The sequence below is a fragment of the Scomber scombrus genome, chromosome 3 (genome assembly GCF_963691925.1).
Source record: "Scomber scombrus chromosome 3, fScoSco1.1, whole genome shotgun sequence".
Taxonomy (NCBI): domain Eukaryota; kingdom Metazoa; phylum Chordata; class Actinopteri; order Scombriformes; family Scombridae; genus Scomber; species Scomber scombrus.
This window is the reverse complement of record NC_084972.1, coordinates 4,374,287-4,397,071: the sequence shown is the minus strand read 5'-3', so window position 1 is coordinate 4,397,071 and position 22,785 is coordinate 4,374,287. Positions and strand designations below refer to the sequence as shown.

General features: G+C 39.9%; 1 protein-coding gene across 1 annotated transcript in view; it reads right to left on the bottom strand.

Moving 5' to 3' along the window:
* The window catches only part of LOC133978200 (uncharacterized), an 88,333-nt gene extending 68,577 nt beyond the window's left edge, over positions 1 to 19,756 (bottom strand). The window contains exon 1 of the mRNA XM_062416580.1: positions 19,383 to 19,756. Coding sequence (XP_062272564.1) covers positions 19,383 to 19,660 — 278 coding nt within the window. The 5' untranslated portion in view covers positions 19,661 to 19,756. The remainder of the gene's footprint in view (positions 1 to 19,382) is intronic.
* Positions 19,757 to 22,785: the final 3,029 nt, after the last annotated feature.

Below are 22,785 nucleotides of genomic sequence, written 5' to 3'. Positions count from 1 at the left end.
CTGACCACTCAAAGCACTTTTACACAAGTGTGCACCCATCACATCCATCCATTGAGGTGCCAACCTGCTCATCAGGAGGAAACTAACTTTCACACACACATTCATACACCGTTTCCACAGCCATCGGGAGCAATTTGGGGTTAAGTATCTTGCCCAAGGACCGATCAACATGTGGACTAGAGGAGCCGGGAATCAAACTGCCGGTCTTCTGATTAGTGGACGACCCACTCTACTTCAACAATTTGGCCAACATGTTCAAAAAAAGTTGCCAAATTATACAACTGGAGGACAAAAAGGAGCAGCATTCATTTGGAGTCCTGTTTCAATCTACCTTAGAAATCTAAGTCCAATAATTACTCTCTGTTCTAGTGTTCACCAGCTAGACGACAGACATTCTGCTGTTGGATGCCGGTCAGATAGTGTATGGTGGGATTATTAGAACAGTTTTTTGCTACATTGCTGTTGCAAACTATGAAAGAAGTGAGACTGAACCAAAACAGAACAGTTGCAGGTCTTAAAACCAAAACAATGAGCTGAAAGACACTAAAACGGACATAGCACTACAGAGTCAGGTGGGGTTTTTTTCCCCTGGATTAGTCGTTATACGAGACACCTTTTACGACACATATGGTAATGTAATCCACTGAAAGTAAAAACACTGGTTGGTATATTTTAAGGCTTGTCTTTTTGCACCCTGTTTTGATTCATGACTGGATTGATCCTGACTAAACGCTGGTGCGCTATTTAATTAAAAGCTCATTCAGTCAAAACAAAAGTATAAAATTGCAACAGTAATGAAAAGCAAACTGTTATTCTGTGGTGGCCTTGGCATTATAAAAAACAAAGATACAGTATTATGTAACTGTGGCCGTAGGTGCTGCCATAATCCCTTCCCTCGGACAGCCAGTGCCTAAATCTAGAGTAGCGGCCCGGACTTATAAGTTCACTGCAGTTCAGACTGACCGAAGCAGCCTGCCTGTGGTGTGTCGTGGGAACCTGTGGGATTAATGCCACAGAGATCACAGCTACCACAATGACTGAGCTGCACATCTGTGACCGAACGTCAGAAAATAGGGCCGAGGATTGAATAATACCTCTTCATCCTGACGTCAGAAACACGATAAGAGATCATAGGAAGTGCTTTAGTGTTCTTTCATTTCCTCTGCAGTGTCGAGCACGCGGATATCCCTCTGCAGTCTGTGCTGTTGCAGTAATGCCAGAGATGTGTGTGGGCTCTGCATGGTGACACAACCGGTGATTTAGCAGAGTTATAAAATCAGATTAAAATACTGATGTCTACGCAGTTTGATTAATATTGTTGCATAAACCTACCTGTCACATTTTGAAGAAATCATTTACAACCATGAAGAACTACATATAAATCCCATCATTGCATCATTCAGAGTGAATAAGGGAATTAATTCAATATCTGGCTGTTTTTGAAAGTTCACCATTCATTTACAAGGAAGTTCTGAGCCTTGTAACGTCAAAATGTTCTTTATTAAGGAGTTGCACCTACACAAATGAATTTGAATGGTCAAATTATGTAAAGTTGAGTCATTAAGGAGAATATACTGTCTAACTAACTAACTGGCTAACTGCTTTGTGACCCCCACCTGGAAGAGCTGAAGGACATTCAAGAGAGAGCGATGACGAGGCTACCTTGCTTAGCCAGCTGCCACTGTGACCCACAACCAGACACAAGCAGCAGACAATGGATTGATGGCATTTACTGGTAAGCACATACCTTCATTTTAACAATGGGTCAAATGCTAAATGTCATTATAGATGAACCCATAAAAGGTTTTCGCCTGACTTTGCAGTTCCTCTTAGCTCTACAGAATGTTTCTTTTAGGTCAGTTTTGGTTTCTACAACTTCCATGGTTTCTCAGAGTACACAATCTGTCCTCGGCCAAACAGCAAACAGACAAAGTTACATGTAGCATTTTGCTGGTGAACATTGTGTAGCATTTGAGCAGCTAAAAAGACATATTTGTCTCAGGAGCTGGTGGAGATAAGAGCTAAAAAGGAGAGTGAATATCTGATTTAAATATGCTGGGCGGCCAGAAATACTCCTCCAAATGAATGCTAATGTTGCTGTCTGCTGAATGTGAATAGGCAACTGTTTTCACCGGAGCAACTTTATAATGCGATGTCAGTGCACTATTGGGTATTACTTTAATTTAAAAAGGTAGCAGGACAGTTCTGTGCTTGATCCTTGACTGCAGAAAGTATATGTGACTGTATCACTGACATTTTTTGCCAATGCAAACAGTCTTCACTTTCCAGTTCAGTCTTCTAAAAAAAAAAGCTTTTGTCCACTAGCATTTTATCTTAATATTTCCAAAACTACATAAAATGGCCTTCAGTGTGCTGTTTTTTGTGTGCTGTAGCATTAGCAGAATGGCCATTTCTATAATAAAATGTACTGTTATATAATCAGTGCATCAGTGTAATACTCTGTAAGCTGCTTGCTAACATTTCAATCTCTAATGTTAACTAGCAAGTGAGCCTGAGGTAACTGTATTCTCCTCTCAAGAGATGGAGGCAGCAACAAGGGGCCGGAGAACTGACCCGATTCATCTTCAAATAATTGATAGAAATTAGGTCTTGATCTCGTCACCACAGGACTGATTCTGTTCTCAGTTTTGAAAAAAATGGATGATGATCATGAAATATGGGGCTCATAATACTGCTGTCCCAGGCCATCAGATCTCGCTCGATAGCACAGTGGCCCAAATCGCCCACAGAGAGCTTCATCACTCAAACCTGTTACATAAAAAATAAATTATACTCATTAATCAAAGGATAATTACATAATGGGACAAACAGCAGTATGGGAAATGTCCAGGACGTAAGGAGGATAAGTTTGAACTGATTTCCACTAGTTCTGGGCTTAGACCCATCACTGGACAGCCTCCAGGGACAAGCTTTGATCGAGTGGTTCTTTGACCCTTTGCTTAAAAGAGACAGTCACTGGTGCAGTTCATCCCTGCAAGATTAAATTAACCAGCTGAGTTTGCAGCCTGAGACGAAACAAAAAAATCATTCTGTCCCAACTGTAGGTGATTATTACATAAAATCTTTGTGCTCTGGTATCTATCATTATTATTATTATATAACATTTAAAAATCACTAATCATTGGTGCAGACTGAGTCATTGTCATTGGGTCCCTTTGTTGTATCCTTGAGTTTTCTGTGGTTCGGTTTTTTTCAGGTTGAGTTGGTTCAAATGGTGTATCCCTTACCTGGCTGTAGAAAACAAATGCTCCCCTAGTGATCTGTAATGGTTGAAAACACTTCTTGTAATGATTCTGCATAAACTGGACTTAAAAACAAATGAGTCATTGCAGTTTTTGAGCAGGGAAAGTTGGGAACAGTGTGTCTAACAAACTAATCAAAGGTGAAAGGCCTTCTTACTAACTTTTCAAAGCTTTCCTCTATATCTTGTCAATAAGGAGGAGGGAGATAAAGAGAGGCGGTTGAAGGCTAATAATTATAAGGAGTGGATGATGGGAATCCAATCCTGACTGAAGACCAGGACTGACATTGCTAAATCAATGCACAAAACCAGAAGTCTTCCACTGGGACCAGTCTGTCAGAACATCTAGTAAGAGTCTTCAAGTCAGAAGGAATCAGCACTTAGCACAAATCATTCAACAACTTAAGACCTCATCTGGCATGTCCTAAAGACCTGCTTGAGGAGGAACCTTGCACAACATCAGTGAAAACAACAAGAACCCCGGACAAAAGGCTGAATGAACTCTGGAAATAGACATCAACCATCTGTGAACACCAGACTAAGGCCTCATTAACTGGAAATGCGTCAAAGTCATCTCCAAGGAGTCAGTAAGATAGAAAACTCAAGAAAGGCTGACCACATTTGATGACAAAGACCATCCTTTAAGCAAGACAGGGATTACAATCTACCCACCATATAACCACTTGTTATCACATGTCCAAAATGTGAAACATAAGGCTGGCGTATATTGTCAGACCTGCTTGTCTGGCATTCGAATACCTTCGGAACCCCACAAAATGTTGTGTCCAAACCTTTGACTGGTACTGTTCATTACCCAGCTCTCTCTGTTGATAGACAAAAGTAAGTTCAATGATAAAACGTGGATGATAAAAAATGGATTGTATAGCATCTTTCCCATGTTTAACTCAATATGGCTCAAACCTGCTGTTGAAGAACTTGCAGACAGGACACAAAGCTCCTCCTTGGGATATACATTCATTTCATGTTCCTATGAATCATTAGAAAGTAAAGTGCACCCATTATAGGTACAGGTATTATCCGCAGCTTTTCATCACTGGGATTTAATTGGGAATGAGGCGGTCGAACAGCAAAGAGGAGATGAGTCACAGTGATCTGGCAGCCGGTGAAAAAACCAATAGGATTCTTCTGTCGGAGAGAACTGAGGAGCTTGTCGCCAATACATGGTATTCATTATCCCGAAAACATATTCAAGAACTCTTCACTTACAAAGAAGTTGGAAGATAAATCTGGGCTCCTGATACTCGGGGAGGTAAGGGTGCAGCTGGCGAAGACAGGCCCCAGGAAGCAAGCAAATAGGTGTAGTTTAAGCTGCAGATGTTTGCTATAATAAAGTCTTAGAGGCTGACTGCTTTAGAAGAAGCCAATTATAACTCTTTAAAGGATGAAAACAAGCATTCTTCCGACAGTCGCTATTTAGCATTCAACTGAAGAATTTTTGGAAAAGGCTATAAATGCTTCCCACATGGCTTGACTTTGTTTAAAAAATAGATACCGACTGATCTATTTTGAATCAGTTTAAAGGTGCGAGTCTTTGTAAAGAGGCAGCTTGGACAGTCTTGAGAAAGAAAAAAAGACAATCTGGGGATCTTTAATCAATAAGAGAGTCCTTGGACTTTGGGAGAGTGTTTGAAATGTTCAGCTGGCTACCTGAATGTTTCAGTGGTATGGATGGCTATTACCTTCGTGTAGGGCAAGAGCAGGTCAGTTTTCTACCTAATTAGTTTGCAGACAAGCTTCTCCTATTAGCCTAACTACCACATGCTGCATCATGAGGCCTAACGATGACTCATAATGGGTGTGATGCCCCACATCCAGGGAGACTGGGTGTGACACACACATAAAGGGTACACAGTCACACAAAGACATATAAATTGGATATAGGACAGTAGCAGCCGGTTGATGGCACAGGAAAAAGCATTGTATATCCTGATAATGAGGATTTGAGGTTATCTCATTTGAATAAACACCTTCAGATCCTCACACAACCACTTTAATGTAGCTTTAGACCAACTTCCAATAATGTTGTTCTAAATCATCTCTCTTCAATGCTACAACCAGTGAGTTTAACTCATTAGTTCCTGAAGCTGCTTCAATACAATAAATGCATATTTTAATGAAAAACTATATTGGTTATTGTTGTGTTGTGTGTGTGAAAACATTTCAGTTGTTACTCTCACATAAACCTTTCACTATTACAGAAATGTGTGATGATTAATAGAAAAGCGCTGCCCACAATCTCTGTTTGTTGTACGTGGAATTAGTGTAATATGTTCTGCTTTTCCTGGCGGCCCCTGATTGGTTGACACTGCATGCCAATGATAACTGAATCTGGGGCAGAACATTTTACGCCAAAGCAATTTGCCAGATTGGATGATTTTCCTTATAAGAAAATATTTACCCCTTGAAGGCGGGTACATGGAATGCTGTGGTGCTGTGGTGATCATTTTAAAGTGAAAGCAGTTGCTAAGTGGCCACCAAAAGATACTTTTAGAAACCGCTAGCCCAGCATCTAGCCACTAGCTTTGTACGGAGCATGCTCACAGCTAAAATACACAGAGCTACCTAGGGCTGTATCGCCACCTACTGGGAAAGTAATGCCACGCCACTGATCACTTAGTGACTTGACTTGAGAAATATTGTGTTTTATTTATATGAATTCAACTTTCCATTTGCTAAAATAGGAATGTGTTACTTCTTTCAAAAGTTTCACAAACTCGCATTAACATGGTGAAGTTAAGGTAGCAAAAGTTAGGCAATGATTGAGTTTGTGCCAAAAAGAAAAAAAGGCCAATTATTCAGTGACCTTTGAAAATCTCTTCAGGCAATCTATTGTATATTTTTCTTTCTTTCTTTTTTTCAAAATTGAAAGCAGCCTGTGGTATAAGCTGCTACCGTGACCTGCTTACAATCTCGTTTTAACTGAGTGTGACATTGGGGACATTTCCACCCTGTAATCATCTTATTGCTTGATATGTATCTTGCTAATGTAGCTGTATATTAACTACATCAAAAGTAGCTTCTTGTTTTTCACAAAGGTGAAAATGGGAAACTTAACAGAAAAACGGAACATAAGAAACACGTCGGGAAAACATGACAAGTTCAGTACCTGCTGAGGAGACACTGTCAGGTAAGCCTGCAGTCATGCATAATCGCATACAAAATGGCAGGTGTGTGCACTTTGCAAGAGAAGGATAAAAATCTGATTTGGAACTCGGATTAAATTTGGAACAAGAGGACAGTTACATTATGTATTATCAGGGTATTATAGCTGACAGACGATTCAAATTCTATTCAACAAAACAGCCTTTACCCATCATGTACCCACTTCACAAATGTCAAACTTTCTTTGGTTGAGGCTTCTACTATTTGAGAACTGGATTTGTTCTATTTACAGTACTCAACTCAGCTTAGGCACCCATAAGAAACACTTCAGTTTATAAATATAAAAGGAAATATCCCGGCCTAGTTTTACTACTGACATATGGTGTCCAAAAAATACAAATTCAAAAAACTGAATTAATTTGGCTTACTGTACCAATAAGCACAGATTCTACTGCACCCACATCACAGAATGACTACAATATATCTGTGGGGACTTGATAGGCTTGCTGATCAATACCACTGACTCAACAATTAACCCTCCAACCCCCACAATCCACTAACATTTTCAGCTGGTCAATGACAGTCAGGAGGCTGCAGTTCTAAGACATTTCAGCCACAGGAGTGAAAAGACCTTGAAAATTGTCGGTGCTGTAACTATTTTCAGGGTTTCTGCCAGTGTATTGTAACCCCAGGAGCCTGCTGGGCCTGAGCTGACCCCCTGCCGGGCCAAAGCTTTGGGGATTTAAAAAAAAAGAAAAAAAGAAAAATGTATTTTAAGATGTTTTCTGAACTAAAATGTGTTGTACAAATAGAGTAACTCATCGAGAAATAGCTCAGTAGCGAGTGTGCAGTCTAGAGAGATAGAGAGAACATGTGTGTGACATCATGCCTACACTTCAAAAGCAGGCAGAAGGCATGAGAGTTTCTGCAAAAAACAACCACGAGGGGAGACATAATAGCAGCTGCTGCTCACTAACGGCCGTGTGTGTTTACAGCAGAGAGTAGCAGATAGGACAGATGTTTCACTGCGCTATTGTGTGAGTTGATTCTTCGGCGGCTGTTGTGGACAGTCAAGGAGCAGACACTTGATTACATGCTCAGTATTTTATTTGATGAACGTGGACTCTGATATTGGAAAATGAACCAAATGCATTTATTTGCTATAAAAAAAGCTAAATGTTGTTAGCCTGAAGACCGTCTATGACTGATGACACCTTGCAACACATTTTCCTCAGCCCCAATTCACCCTGCGGATCTGTCTGCATCTTCTGACCGACCAGAAGTAAGAAACCCAGAGGGGTTTTGTTTACTGACCCACTACACCATTTGGGATTTGTCAGCAGCTTGCAGAGCCGTTCTGCTGTATCACAGAGCTGTGACCAACTCTGCCTGAAGGTATCTCAGAGGTTACAGTCAAAATTGCCTTGAGCCAAAGATACAAATGGTAGGAAGGTACTTTAAATGCTGATACACAATCCAATATATCCCTTTACACAGTGCAATCAATGTTACAGTGAGATACGTTTTTGATATGATGTAAACATGAGACTTCAGAATTGCGATAATCTGCGTAATTATGGCATGATTCAAAATATTTGTTCCCCTTATAGAGTTAATATGAGCACAGGATGACCAACAATCTTCACAGTTACACACTGCCCCTTCCTCACAGTCCAGACTATATATACACAATAAAACACTGTGCATAAACTAAAGAAAAGAAAAGAAAATCTACAATTTTCTCCCAATTTCGTAAAGCATATAATACATGACTACTGTGAACAGTAAGTGTCTGTGCTCTAAGTTTACAGCAAAATTTCAAACTGAACCAACTAATGTTAGGCACTTGAGTTCAGGAGGTGGATTCAGTGTTTGGACAGCTTGGATAGTGTTCACATCAGGAGTGAACACTTTGATGGTTTGATTATATTTAAATGTATTTATAGCAGGAACCACGTACAAAATACATTAACCTCAAAAAAGAGAAAAGATGCTTTGTACCAGATTTAGCTACAAGCTAATTTCCATCTGCAGTCCCTGGGCAGGTAAAGGAAACAATAAAACAGAGTAAAACATAACACCACTCAAATCAGCCAACTTACTATTCATACCCACGCGCGCACACACACTTCATAGAAATAACAGAATATAAATATCAAAACGCATGCATGCATATATCAAAGTTATAAAAACAGCTCATCAGAATGTCACATTAATGACTTCACTATTATAATGAAATTACTTCTTCAGAAATGTGCCGTTTATCCAGTTTTATATTTTGTATATTTGTGTTGTTGTTGTTGTTTTCTATACTTATCTTACAACTGTATTGCCACAGACATTATGTAAACACAGAGGGGTGCAAGTTTTTATTGAAACTTGCATCACTGGAAGGTTTTTTCCATTTTCAACATATTTCCATGTTTCTGATCTTTTCTGTTTTCCTCCCTAAAGAAAAAAAAAACAGCTGTGAAGTTTTGTATTTATATCTGTTTTTCACAGTCTTAAGTAGGTTGCAACTAAGGATTATTGTCACTTCATTATCACTAGCATTTTTTTAATTGTTTGTAAATGAATCTGATAAATCCTGTGGTATGACCTGAATCTCTTTCATTTACAAGTACATACAACAGGAAAGTGTCACATCCTCACATGGAACCATTAAATAAATGACAAATTAACTAAATGATTAATTTTCTGTTACTAAATTAACACATTACAATTACTTGCGGTTTCAGCACTACTTTAGTCAGACAGACTTTTGGCCTATTCCAACTGCCTAAACGGCTCTATATTCAGTAAACCGACGATGTCACATAAAATATCCCAGACACCAGTCTTGAATTGCAACATTTTCACATGTTGGATTTTTTTGGATGGAAGAAAAAAAGAAAAAAAAAACATATCTCCACTACACAGGCAACTGGGTGAACAACCACACAGGCAGGTTTTAACAGTGGTGCACCCGAGGTCACCGCTATGTGATTATGTGACCGCATGGAATGTAGCAGTGAAGAGAGGGCCCAGAGACCAAACACAGCTCTCGATTTAGCAGTCAATCTTAGCCTCAACCGTCACCTGTGGACATGACCTTTGGGTAGATATCAAGAGAATGAGAGAAAATTATATACAGGCAGCTGAGATGAGGTTACTCAATGTTAACAGTCTTCACTCTGGATGATTACATGAGGAGTGCAGTGAGCTGAGAGGACTTCGGTGTTCAATGAGCCACACTGTTGCACTGGCCGACATGTTCCTTCATTATTGTGAATTCGCATACTGTAGTTTGTTTTGACTCAGTCCACGGTCAGCTGCACTCACTCCATTTAGTCGATGTTCAAAACACTGGAAAATAAAAAAAAAGCTCTAATTCCTCCCCTTGAGGAGAAGAAGACAAAATATCAGAGTTCACTTCGACATGCATTCATCACCCAATTGGGGCAATTTCTCATTTATCCATATCTGCGTATGATGTCGTCTATAAAATATCCCCTGCAGATGATTTGGCTTTATTTATACACCTGATGAAATCCTAGAGAAATATGCTATCATCTGCTCTCAAATGAGCAGCACCAAGGGGAACAAACATTCATCTGTCAAGGTGAATAACAACACAACACAGTTCTACACAATGTACACTATAGGCAGGCAATGGATGGACAAGCAAACCACTATCAGAAATGAATGTAATATCATTAAAATCACATAATAAACCATCTAACTGACAACATCAAACAACTGCAGACTGAATATGCATCCCAAGGACTTCCTATTTGTGTCAAAACAAATAAAGAAATAAATAATAAAGGGGAATTCTATTGATTTTACATAACGGTTGGTTTACTAGTCATGTTAAAACTTCTGCATGAAGTATCCCTAGGATCTAGAGAAGTCTGGGCAAATTAAGTCTTTACATGTGTATCACATCTAACAAAAATATACTATTGGTTAAATTACAGGAAGCGTAGGATCCTTTGCTGCTTTCACTTCGGCCGTTCTGTTTTGAATGTGTCTTTTGTGAGTCCCCCTATCTTGACACGAGTGAAATACTAAATGACTGGAGTGCCCTATAAGTTAAAGAAACACTCCATAAAAGAACAAATAGTAGGCCTGTATGGTGGTTCTAAAAAAGTTTGCAGCTGTAGATAGCTTTGATTTATACAGTTAAACAAGAAGCCCAATAATGATGCAACTTCATGAAACAACAAAATAAAAAACCCTCTCCACTGTCCACTACGCTTACTGCTGAATATATTCCAAATGCTCATAACTCTTACCAACATGTCCCAAAATGTGGAAGACATTCAACATATAGAAAGTGACACTTTAACCCTAATCATCATCTTTCTGTAAACCTAACCGAGTGGTATTTGTGCCTAAACCTAACCAGACCTTAACAACCATAGAGTTGTCACATCACGAAACATCACTATTTTTTTTACGGTTGTTGAAAGCACTGTCAAATGATCATGTTGTGCTGATTACTGCTGATATGGGTGCCAGATTAGAAAACACTCCCATGTGTTGTGTCCATGGTCCATCTTGAAAAGGACTTGAAATGTGGCTATACATCATTTCTGTTTGTTGCTAGCATGGTTAGCGGTTCAAATTTGTTACACACAAACTCCATCAGCTCATGTTGTTCTAAAATGACCTATATGAATAAGAATGTGTTTAATCAAATCAATTGCACTCATTCCTGCAAACCCTGCCTCCAAAGTTCCTGTCCTTTTGGAAAGTAAACCCCTTCCAGCAGGGACTTTTCTGGGGGGAAAACATCATTTAGACCCTGGTTACTCTGATGGAAACACAAGACGAAGAAGTGAGATCCTCAAAAAGCTCTCAGTCCCTGGAGAAAGTTCCTGCAGTGGAAACACGAGTAAATTGAAACCAGAACCAAAACCACACAAATCCCCAAGAGTTCACTGAAAGCATCACAGCTGAGCCGCACCACAACAGAGCAGAACAGAGTCTGGGTTTGTGGGTATGATACAAGTCGCAACGACAAATTGCTAATTTGTGTGTGAAATACGTGAATTCAATGATAATGAACCAAGCCTGAAAAGCTTGACAACAGTGGTTTCTACAGTAAACTAGCCATTACAGTCAGTCACGGAGCGGTGTGTAGCTCATTGACAAAGTTTATATTAACCTACAATTATCAGTGTCAGTAAGACCATTCTTGTGAGTAAATGAACAGCAGCTCTATCATTTTCTCTCTTGTCAGTACAACACTGAGAGCAGCTATAATGCTTTCCTATTTATCTATGCTAAATTACTTCTTTAGTTAGCCACAAAGCCAGCTAATGTGATGGCTTCTCAGAAGAGTAGAAGATAACTGAGTTGTCCCTTGGTCAGGACCTTTCAATAACTACATGTATGAAGAAATCCTCATCAGAAATATTTGTGTATGTTATGTTTCTGTTAAAACTGAATATAGGCATAGAGTATATACTTTCACATTTTCTTAAACCCTCAAACGTCATGATCTGCCTTTGCCTTAAGAATCTGTTATTGTCTGCCAATGTAACTGTGCACCATTTGCTTTAAACTCCCTTTAACAACCACAATCTCTGATGAGTCCAAGACCTTCACAAGTGAAACACCATTACTTCAACAGACTTCAGGTCAAGTGATTAGCCATGAGACTAGACAAGGATTGAAGGCAGAGATCAGCAGAAAAAGCGTAAGGGTTAGGGTTAGGTTTAGGAAATTGATTTTAATATGTATTGGTGCACAGGCACAAAGCCTATTGATTATTCAAACCCTTTGTATTCCCATTACATTGTAAAACAGTGTATTGTTCTTGGTCCAGTTTACCATCAATGGTATACTGGACCTCGATTGTCTTTCCATCTGCTACCTTTAGGTCTCCAGAGTATACAGAACTAATCATTCTTAGGAGTGGTTTTGCACTCGACCGTCCAGAATCTATTAAGAGCCATGAATTAATAAGTGCTTTAAACTGGGGTTAGGGTTGGGGTTGAGGTTAGGGTTAGGACTTGAAAAATGACATTCGAAGATAGTTTGACTGCATAAAGTATATCAAACTTTAAAGATACATGTAAAGCATTTTGGTGAGAAATGTTGAATTTAAACAAAACCGTTTGTTCACAATGAAATCTCGGGGTACCTTAAAACGTTCCTCGCAGATCAACAGTTTCTCAGTGAGACTTCAAGAAAAAATAACTATTTTTAATTTGTCGTTTTCTGCTCCAGTAAACAATACTGTGTGCGCTCAAGCTGCCACAGGATTATTGATAAGCACGACTCAGCATGGAAAACATGGGCCTGCTTTCAAATGGATCCCATATAATAATACCTCAAGGAAACAGATCAAACGTATTTAAATATTAATTAAGATTCTTAGAGAGTAAATCATTCACTACCTCAATACCGTTCCATTTAAACTTTTCCTACTTCCGTTTTCTACTTCTACACTTACAAAAAGAAAAGTCACATTGTTCCCTGCTTGTACAATGTCTGTGCAACCTCTCAGCTATACTGTATACTATCAAATACATATTTTATATCATGCATTATGAACACACTGACAAGTCTTCCACTGATCTGTTACTACACTTGCAGCCACACTGTGAGAGAGAATATTAAAACTTTAAATACTGAATACAGAACCAGGAGACAAAGCAGCTTGGTTATTGTCATTAGGAGAAAATGGTGTATTTTTTAAATTGGAAATCTTATCAGATTGGCGTTTAAAAACAGACAACTAATTATGAGTGTATGCCTGTTCATTTGGAGACTCATTTACTTTTCAATCTCGTATCATGATATCACGCCAGGGGGCAGATTTAAAGAAATATACATAGAAAAAGTTTGGTAGATCTGATCAAACAGTCTTTAAATCAAGAGGTGGAAACATTAATTTAATGCAGCCACAGAGTTGTTGCTTGTGTTCATCTCATAAGAATTTTTTTTTTTTTTTTCAGATTTGGCAATACATCAATTTCTCATTAGCATCTGCCTTCTAACGCCTGTCCAGATTGTGATAAATCACCACATTATGCATCCTCTGAAGTGCAGTTTATATTCTCACCCTCACAAGTTCATTCACATATATCAGCGTGCAGTGTACAGTAAGTAACATATTGAAAATGTACGCTAAGAGAGTTGGATAACGTAGCAGATTCCTTTCACCTTCAACGCCATCCTTGAATATTTCACTTTAGAATGTATTTCGCTCTTTCGAAAGTTTATTTATTCTTCTCATCTTCAGTATTCATATGGCAGCCTGTCAAGACCACCCTCGGGGTTCAAAAATCTACACTGTTCTCCGTGTGAAATGTATTTCTGCTCGGGCTTTAAATACATCACAAACAGTGCATATTTCGCTGCAGTCAAAACTTTGTTACATTCCCGACCAATTTTCATATGTCCTCTGGCAGTGTTCGTTTTTTTTTTGTTTTTTTTTTTTACTTCTGATTTGATTCACATTCAGAGCTGCTGACCAGTGAGCTATTATTTCCTGCAGCACTGCGCATACTCACGTAAGCACACTGAGCAGATGAAGCTTTGTGTCCAGGCCTGAAACAAAGATCTTCAGAAGAGCAGCTCTTGGCATGGGTGAAGGACATACAGGGTTTGTTTTTTTCATTCTCCATCTCTATGTGTGAATGTAATGTGATGGAGAGCTGCCAGAAGTAGTGCAAAGTTCAGCTTATTCAATATAGCTTTATTGCTCCAAAGTAATCATGCTGCACAATGGCTACTGTCTCTGCTTCAGAGAGCCTCTCAATACTCAACTAATGAACAGAGTGGCAGGAGAAAAATGTCTTTTGAAACACCTCATAAAAGCCAGAGTGACAGCTGTGTGAAATCTGATCATTTGCCTCGAGTGATGTCACTTGAGTCAGCATCAGTTGGGGATGAAGACTACGAGTTTGAAAATGAAACAAATCTGGGGGTGTGGAGTTAGAAACTGGTCAAAGCAGATAGTCACCCACCTAGAGCCCAGTTCTGCCTGAGGTTTCTTCCCGTTAAATGGGAGTATTTCCTTTACGCTGTTGCCAAGTGCTGCTCATGGGGGTATGTTGGGTCTCTAATTTAAATTTACGGTACGGTCTAGATCTGCTCTATGACTTTTATTGTAATTTGGCGCTACATGTATAAAGATTAATTGATTGATTGAGATTGTAATTCTTAGCAGATCTCTGTAGCTGTTCCTCATCTCTGCTGGAGGCTAGCGGCTACAAGCTCCATTAGCTACTACTAGCATAACAAGCCTGAATCTGTACAGGTGAGTGAACTGAATTCAGTTGCATTGTGGGTATTGTAGGCAGTTGGCTTAGATTTTTTTTTTTTAATCCTTTTTTCAAGCTGTCTATCGTGAGTGCGCCAGTGTTGTAGGAATGTAGAATTCTCTTTTAATTACATTCTGCCTGATATCTATACAAAGCTACTAGCTAGCATGAGCTGCCTATCAGGTGTGCAAAGCAGAATCTACATATTGTTCAGTCGACTCAGTTCAGCTGTCATAACCAGAGATCATGCCTAATCAATAAACACAAACTGAGAGCACAGATCAATGTCTGGAGTTGTCTGTCCATCTAGTAGACTGTTCACTGCTGTTTCGTAAAATGAGGGTTATAGCTAATGTAGCAATCTTTAATTTATGCTAGTTTTCCATTAGAAGTAATCTTTTTATCCATGTTGTAAAATAAATAAAGTTTTCAAGATTTAAAAAATTCACACATCACACAAAAAACTAATTGAATTTGGATTAATTTTGATAGATCGTCCAGATCAGTTAATATAATTGACTGTATACTTGAGGGCTTGCTGTATGGTTTCCAGATTTCAGAAGTTTAATCGATGAGTACAATGTTATCAAACCTGATAGAAATCAATGACCAAAACTACATACATTAGACCCAAGTTGTAATAAAATGCAATGATCCTGAAATCTGATTTATGTCAGTCAGTCAGTCAGTCAGTCAGTCAGTCAGTGTAAAACAACAACTTTTAAATCACATGTTCTCCTTCATGACTACTAATCTGCTGCCTCACTTACTAAGCTGTCTGTAGACTCCCAGGGGTTCCAAGAACCTCAGATCCACAGTGAAAGGACGTTAATTTAGTTGTATATATTAACATTATTGCATAAAAGCAAGATTGTGGCTATTTCAAATCACCACAACCTAAAAGTGACAGAAAGCCTGCTAGTCCCTGCAGGGGGTCAACAGGGACCCACCAGCAGGTTTTTATTTTTGGTTTAGTTTTTTAATGTAGTCAAGTTTTTTGCTATTCATGCAAATGTTTGCAAAGGAATAATTTATTTTCCATTGTGCTAGGCAATATACAGTATCTACCAACACACACACAGTCTGACCTTGATAAAGGCTGAGTGAGTTGTGGACTAACAGCCAAATAAAGCGCAGAATAAACACAGTGGATTAGCTCATAAAGCCAGCTGTGGTGGGAACAACATGCTCCCACTCTATCAAAACACCCCCCCCCCCCCCACACACACACACACACACACACACACCCCCCACACCCCGAAATCAACTCAACCCTCACTGACTACCTGTAGTAACAGGGTGACCTGCCCTGCTGCATGGTGACAGACTGACATAATGCTGTTTGCACGTGTGTAAGTGTGTGTGTGTGTGTGTGTGTAGATCATGTATTCCTAACGTTGTGGGGACATTAATCTGTTTGTCACTTATGGGGACAAACAGCAAGTCCCCTTGGTGTAAATCATTAATTTTTGGGTGGTGAACACTTGGTTTAAAGTGAAGGTAAGTCTAGGGTCATGGCATGTTGTGGTTATGGTTAAGGTTGTGTGGTTAAGATTAGGATAAGTCTCCAGGAGATGAGTGTGAGGTCCTCTGAAGTGATGGAAACATGACTGTGTGTGTGTATGAGTATGTGTTTTAAAGGACTTGGGAGAAACGCAGCTCCCGGTTTGGCTCTCCAGTCAAGGCCAGGACTCTATGCTGACTGTGGTCAGCACAAAAAGAACAGCTGACGTGGCCCAACTGTTGACAGAACACAAGGGACAGGACTCCCTCTCAGCTGTGAGTGTGTTTACAGAGGAAGTGTTCTAAACTAAAAATATTTTTGCATAAATTTGGATTTTTTTTAACCACAGACATGAAGCACGTCATGGTAACTGAAAGACCAACCTTTGTGCTTTGCCGCGCAGGTGTTAAAAAGGCCACAGCAGGATGCAAAATCCTGAGAGACGAGCTCTCCCGTGCTCTGCTCCGCTCCGATAACTATTTATAGCCTCCGTACAAACGATGAGCGAGCAAATATGATAATGATGTCACAGGTTAAAAAGGTCTGACTGTATTGCACTCGGCACAAATAAACAAAGGCAGATTATTGCTGTGGATGCAGCTTTCTGCAGCAAAAATACATTTTGTGGAGACGGTTGTATCAGCAGGGTCTGAACTTGTGCTGGGATCATCAAACTGTTAAGACTGTGCAGCTAATCATTAACTAGCAGAGATGCTGCAAGTTCATAGAGACAGGGACGATGGAGAGACCATTCATTTCATTTGTATTAGAACACTGCAGGCATTTGCAAATCAATTACCAGGATTGCTTTATGGTAAATCTGGATTGACACGATAATATATTGATCTGATTAAGCATTAAGATATTTCATTCAGTGTATTAGCCAAACCATCAGGCCTGGTTACTTGGTACATTTTCTTGAAAACTCAATTGAGAAAGTGTTTATATCATAATAGTTGAATATATTTAGGTTTTAGATAGGTGGTCAGACAAAATTAGATGTCAGCTTGAATTCATTTTCCTTTTCTTCTCCATCAGATTCAGCAAATATTTTTTTTTAAAACAACACTTTATTGGATGTAACCTATTATAATTCACCATGTAACTACAATACTGTAATTCTCTAGCCATCCACCCAATCCACATCTGTCTTAAAAGGAAGTTATCGACATCATGTGACCTGCATCACTTCCCTGGGTCATAATCACTATGCATCCACATGTCTGTCACTCAAACGTAATTATAGGTCGTTTTTGGCAACTGAATTTACGACCTACCATGTCGGTTTTTCTTGGGGAGGACGGGCTCCAATTAAAACATTGAAATTCCATTCTGTGCGTAACGATGCTTATCTTGGACTTTTAGCTTATAACAAAAATATCCAGACAGCTTTGATGGAGCTCAGGATTCATCCAGAGAAGAGCTGCTTCATTACAAACAATCCCAACATATAAACATGGAATCTGAGTGGAACAGCTGATCTATGGGGTGTGTAGCCAAACACAGAACATTAATTACCTTCAGACCGTGACTGCTCCCTGTTAATGAGGTTACTGCTGCTGCGCTGCGTGCGTAAATGCGCACGTCACTTTCTTAATTTAAAGACGCGCTTACCGTTTCAGATACTGCAGGTATTTAATGTGTGAGACACAACCAGCACTGATATTTCAGTGACGCCTAAACAACATTATTGTAAGATTCAGATGTAATTTTCAAAGTAAAAGACATAATATTCAAAATAAAAGAAGGACAATATATGAAAGTCAGGATTATGATTGTTTGTGCCCATCTCTTCTAATTAAACATGCAAGTTGGGGCTTTTACTCTCTGCAGCTGTTATTATGAATCAATCTGTGCGCTAAAATCCGGAGAAAACACTAGAAACGGCCCCGCTAACTGTAAAAAGTAACTTCACAGCCTGTAACACGGCCATGGCCTGCATGCGCCCCTCCCCTCCATCTGTCGCCCCACCTTCACTTCCACGCTGATACATTAAAACATAAGTGTTGAGGAACAGAAACATGCAGAATCAGGTTCAGACCATCCGGGGCTGAAGCGGTGTCAACCCTGCGGACCTGCAGGATGGAGCCACAGCTTTGACACCGGGCTCCCAGCTGCTTTTCACTGTTGCTGAACACGCAGCAGGTTTTTTTTTCTGTGAATAATGCACATCCACTGAATCCTGACTGAACAAATGAGGTTTCTTTTAGCGTCTGGGGGAATCTGAAGTCGTGTCAATTACAAATACTGGAGAGGGTTGAAGGTGGGATTACATTTCAACATACCTTGATACGGTTATCTCAAACGTATGCATGTCAATCTAAAGTAATAAATCAATAAAACTGACTGATTTAATTCATTAAAGCAAGTTCATGCTTTAGTAGAAATCAGCAGCAAGGAAATGAATGTGTAGTTAGTTGCAGATGAAGAGCCAAGAATGTGCAAAGCTGCTCCAATAAATAATCACAATCACAATGAGAAATCCAACTGCTTTAAATGCTGCAAATAAATCCACTTTTCCTACTTAAAAAAAGGCTCAGAACACGTACCAACGTCTCATTAAACTATTAAGCTTCAGTGTTTTTGGCAGCCTTGCTGGAACATTTGCTGATAGAAGCTCTCCAAAACAACTGCGTCGTTTCAATTTGAAAGCCCTCCACTGTGATGGGAGGGGGAGGGGGGGGGGGAATTGTGTCAGACAACATAAAGTGATATTCATGTGGCATCATTATCTCTAGTTCATGTTATCAATGAATAAGATACGTGCATCCTGAAGTCGGAACAAAGCTGCGTAAACTTGTTTTTTCCAGCTCCAGATTTCTTCTCCTGTAATAAAAAAACTAAGACTTGGATCATGATTGTTTGGTTGTGCTTTCAGAGTGTAACACACACTTGCGCGGTGAGCCATATTACGCAATACGCGTGGACGCCGCGTGTGTCTGTGTGTGTGTGTGGAGCCTGGAATAATCCCTGACAACGTTATAATGACACGGGTCATTATAACGCTGATCCGTGACAGAGTGGCAGCGAAGAGTGAAAAGTAGACGTTTGATTTGGTTGCAATTGTGTTTCTTTGTGCCATCAAATAAACAACAACCGCCAACCGTGCAGGTCTCTCCAGCCGTGGCGCGATTTGGTGACACGAATGAGGGATATGAACTTTGACAGCAGCCCCTTGTTCCATCCACACAAAAAAACATTGCGCAGGAATTTTTTTGACCGCTCAACTTACTTTTCCTGCATGACATTCTCCTTGATGGCCCCCAGGCTGGAGAGGGTGCCCTGCTGGAGTCTGCAGGTGGCCAGGTGCCGCTGGTGCTGATCTTTCAGACAGGCGTTTTCCTTGCAAAGATCCGTCACCTGGAGCTCCAGCTCTTCTATTCGGACCCTCTGCTTCTCAAGCAGCCCCTGCTGGGTCTCGATGATCTTATTCAGCTCCTTTAGATACTCCGCCGCCTTGCTGGGGTTCTCTGTCGGGTCCATCTCGTAAAAGCCCCGTTGCCCGTCCATGAAGGCGATATCCACACACAAGCGAGAATTAAAAAAAAAAAAAAAAAGAAAGAAAGAAAAGAAAAGAAGCAGCCTTCTCTCTCGTCTCACACAACAAGCTCAGTAGTAGTGACACCGAGCGACATTACATCCAGAGGTCCTCCCTGGCTCCGACATGCTTTGGTCGTGTAAAGGCGGGCAGCGTCAATGGGAAGTTGGCCGGTTGTGGTGCGCTGCTGCTGCTGCTGCCGCTGCTGCTGCTATACACACACACACACACTCACTCACACACTCACACACACACACACACACAACACACAACACACACACACAGCCTAACTAACCTCCAGCCAGCCGCTCCTCCGTACATGGGAAAACCGTTTAACTCTTTCAGGGCTGGAGGTTTAGCGCTCTCCGTGTGCGCGTTCAGCCTCCTCGTTCCAGGTTTCCAGCAGATTTCACAGAGAGTTTTTACTCCCTGCATGTGCATCTAACTCAACAGGTAGGTTGACTTTCTGTTGCGCCAAATCCTCCAGGTGCGCTCAGCTCCACACACACACACACACAGCCGTTTATTTGTGTGCCGTGTCGGTGTTTACTCATGCAGGAGGTGGGTGGCACTTTCACACTATCCTCTACCACCATGTCAACAACAGCTCCAGCAAAATCTCTGCTATGTCAAATTAGAATAAACAAACCGCATAATTCTGCTCATCATCATTTCAAATATAGAAAAGAATTGGAAATATATGTAAAAATTGGTTTCGAATCCATTAAAAAAAAAAAAAAAGGTTATTTATGTTTATTAAAATCACCCTGTGGTATTGAAAGTGCATGGACACATTAAAGGGCTAGAAGACTGTAATGAACCACTGGGCCCCAACCGGTGGAGCCCTGATCAGCTTCAAGGATGCAAGTGTTCTAAATCAGTGCATATTTGGAAGTTTAGTCTTTGAAATCATTCACGTACTTTGCCCAAAAACCCCTAAGAACCCCCCTCTAAGTGTGCACAGCTGCACCACTGTTTAATGCTGCATTAGTCATTATTAAAGGTGAGCTCTAAACCTGCACATTAAGCCGGCATCAGCATTAGAATATTCCCTTTTTTTAATCTCTTCCAGAGGGAGTAGGGGTATCAGAGCGAGGGGAACTCATTAGAAGAAAACAGGAATATATGAAATGATTTTATTTTTTTAAACAACTGAACCACAGTCAGAGTTTCTAACTGATCACATGCAGCATCTGTGAGTTCCGTCCCCTCGGTGCTGCCACCTCTCACACCTGACCTTTTCTTGGTAAATTGCTTGATGTGGATGCTGCAGCACACTGCTAACCAAAGTGGGCTGCTCACTGTTAAAGAGCAGTCATGTTATAACATCTGCTCAGCTACCCATTTTTTCATGTAAAACAAACATTTGTAAAATAATTCATAAAAGAGAAACAATATTTCACTATATTATATTTTATGGATTAACCCTTACATGCGAGTCTGGTCAAATTTGATTTGGACAGCTGTAAAATCACCCCAAATGTTTTTTTTACATTGAAATTTAATTACTTTTCCTAAAGTGGCCCAAAATGCACAAGGATGAAAATATGTTGTTATACTGCTACACATTTTTGTCCATTGAGGCTGTTCTGGGTCAGATTATCTCTGTATCTATTGACATGTGTTTTAGTGAAATGAATAGTTCATAGTTTTAATAAGATAGTCGTTATGAGGATTTCTTTTGATGATGTAGCAGTGAAGACTGATGGCTCTAATGGTTATACAATAAACCTCACAGTTCCATAAAGTTCTGCTCATTTTCACTTTACATAAAATACATTTACATCATTATTGCTATGTTATATTTTCATGTCTTAGGTAAAATAGGACATGATGTTGTGTGATAGTAGCTGTTTTTGGTGTAAAAGCTAAAAAATACACTCTCTCTGCTCTCTGAAACATGAATCAAGGTTTATTCACACATTTATTGATCAGTCAGATCCACTATTGATGTATTCTAAACACATCTGTGGTTCAAAATTTGGTATAGACATTTTTTATGAGTGGATTCTTAGACCAGGTCAAAACTGACCCACAACATACTGCGAGGGTGTAGAATATGAACAGTATGTGAGGGTTAAAGAGATTAACTGGACAAACAACGGAAACATGATTGATTGTTAAAATTCAGCTGGTGTTAAATCACTTTAAGTAAAGAATTAGTTTATTAATAAAAAACAATAATGAAACTACAAAAATAAAAGCATTTTACCTAACTAAGTTTATTAGTTAAATGTTAGTAGAGTATGTTTCAGATTATGTGTTAGGATAGAGTGAGGGTGTCTGGTTTGACTACTGTAAAGATAAAACTCTGTGTATATCATTTTATGAGCATTTCTGCTTTTATTCTGAAAGTGCACAGCAGAGAGGTGACAGAAGATGAGTGAGACAGCGGTGGGATTACATGCAACCAGACACTCCAACTAGATACACATGCACAGTGAGCATCTTAAACCCCTCTGCAGGACGCCCCACATCCCTCACCCCCCCCCCTCCCCCCCTCCCCTCACAGGTGTAATATAGCAGCTGCAGCCTCCGTCCTCACTGTGGAAAAACAATTCCTGCAGATGCTCAAAAATGAAACACTACTCCGTCAGTGCGCTGCTGAGAAAGTGTGTGATTCTCCATGACATTTCCCCCCTCCTCTCGCTGTAATCTAGACGTCTCTAAGATTAAATATACCTTACATCTCTGCCCGGTGCGTGCGTCACCAGCTATCTGCAGCATTGTCTTTGGAGATAATGACAGTTTATCTTGGTTTTTTTTCCTACACAAGCAGACGAATCCTTTGAGATGCGATGAATAAAACTGCTGATTCTACTCCACAGCAGCACCGCTGAGCAGAAATCAGACATTGGGTTGCTTTGTTTTGATCTCAACGAAGCTTTGGTGGCATCGAATTGATCATTTTAATATAAATAAAACTGCCAATCGTCAAGATGATACTTTTCCACTTTAATTTTCGAGGCCTGTGTGTGTTTGGCTCTTCTCAAAAAACACTTGCTGCTTAAAATCAAAGATCCTCTGCTTCTCTTTGCACGCTGAGATGTATTCTCCAATAGAAAAAAAAGGCAAATGGAGAGTTAGACCACATATG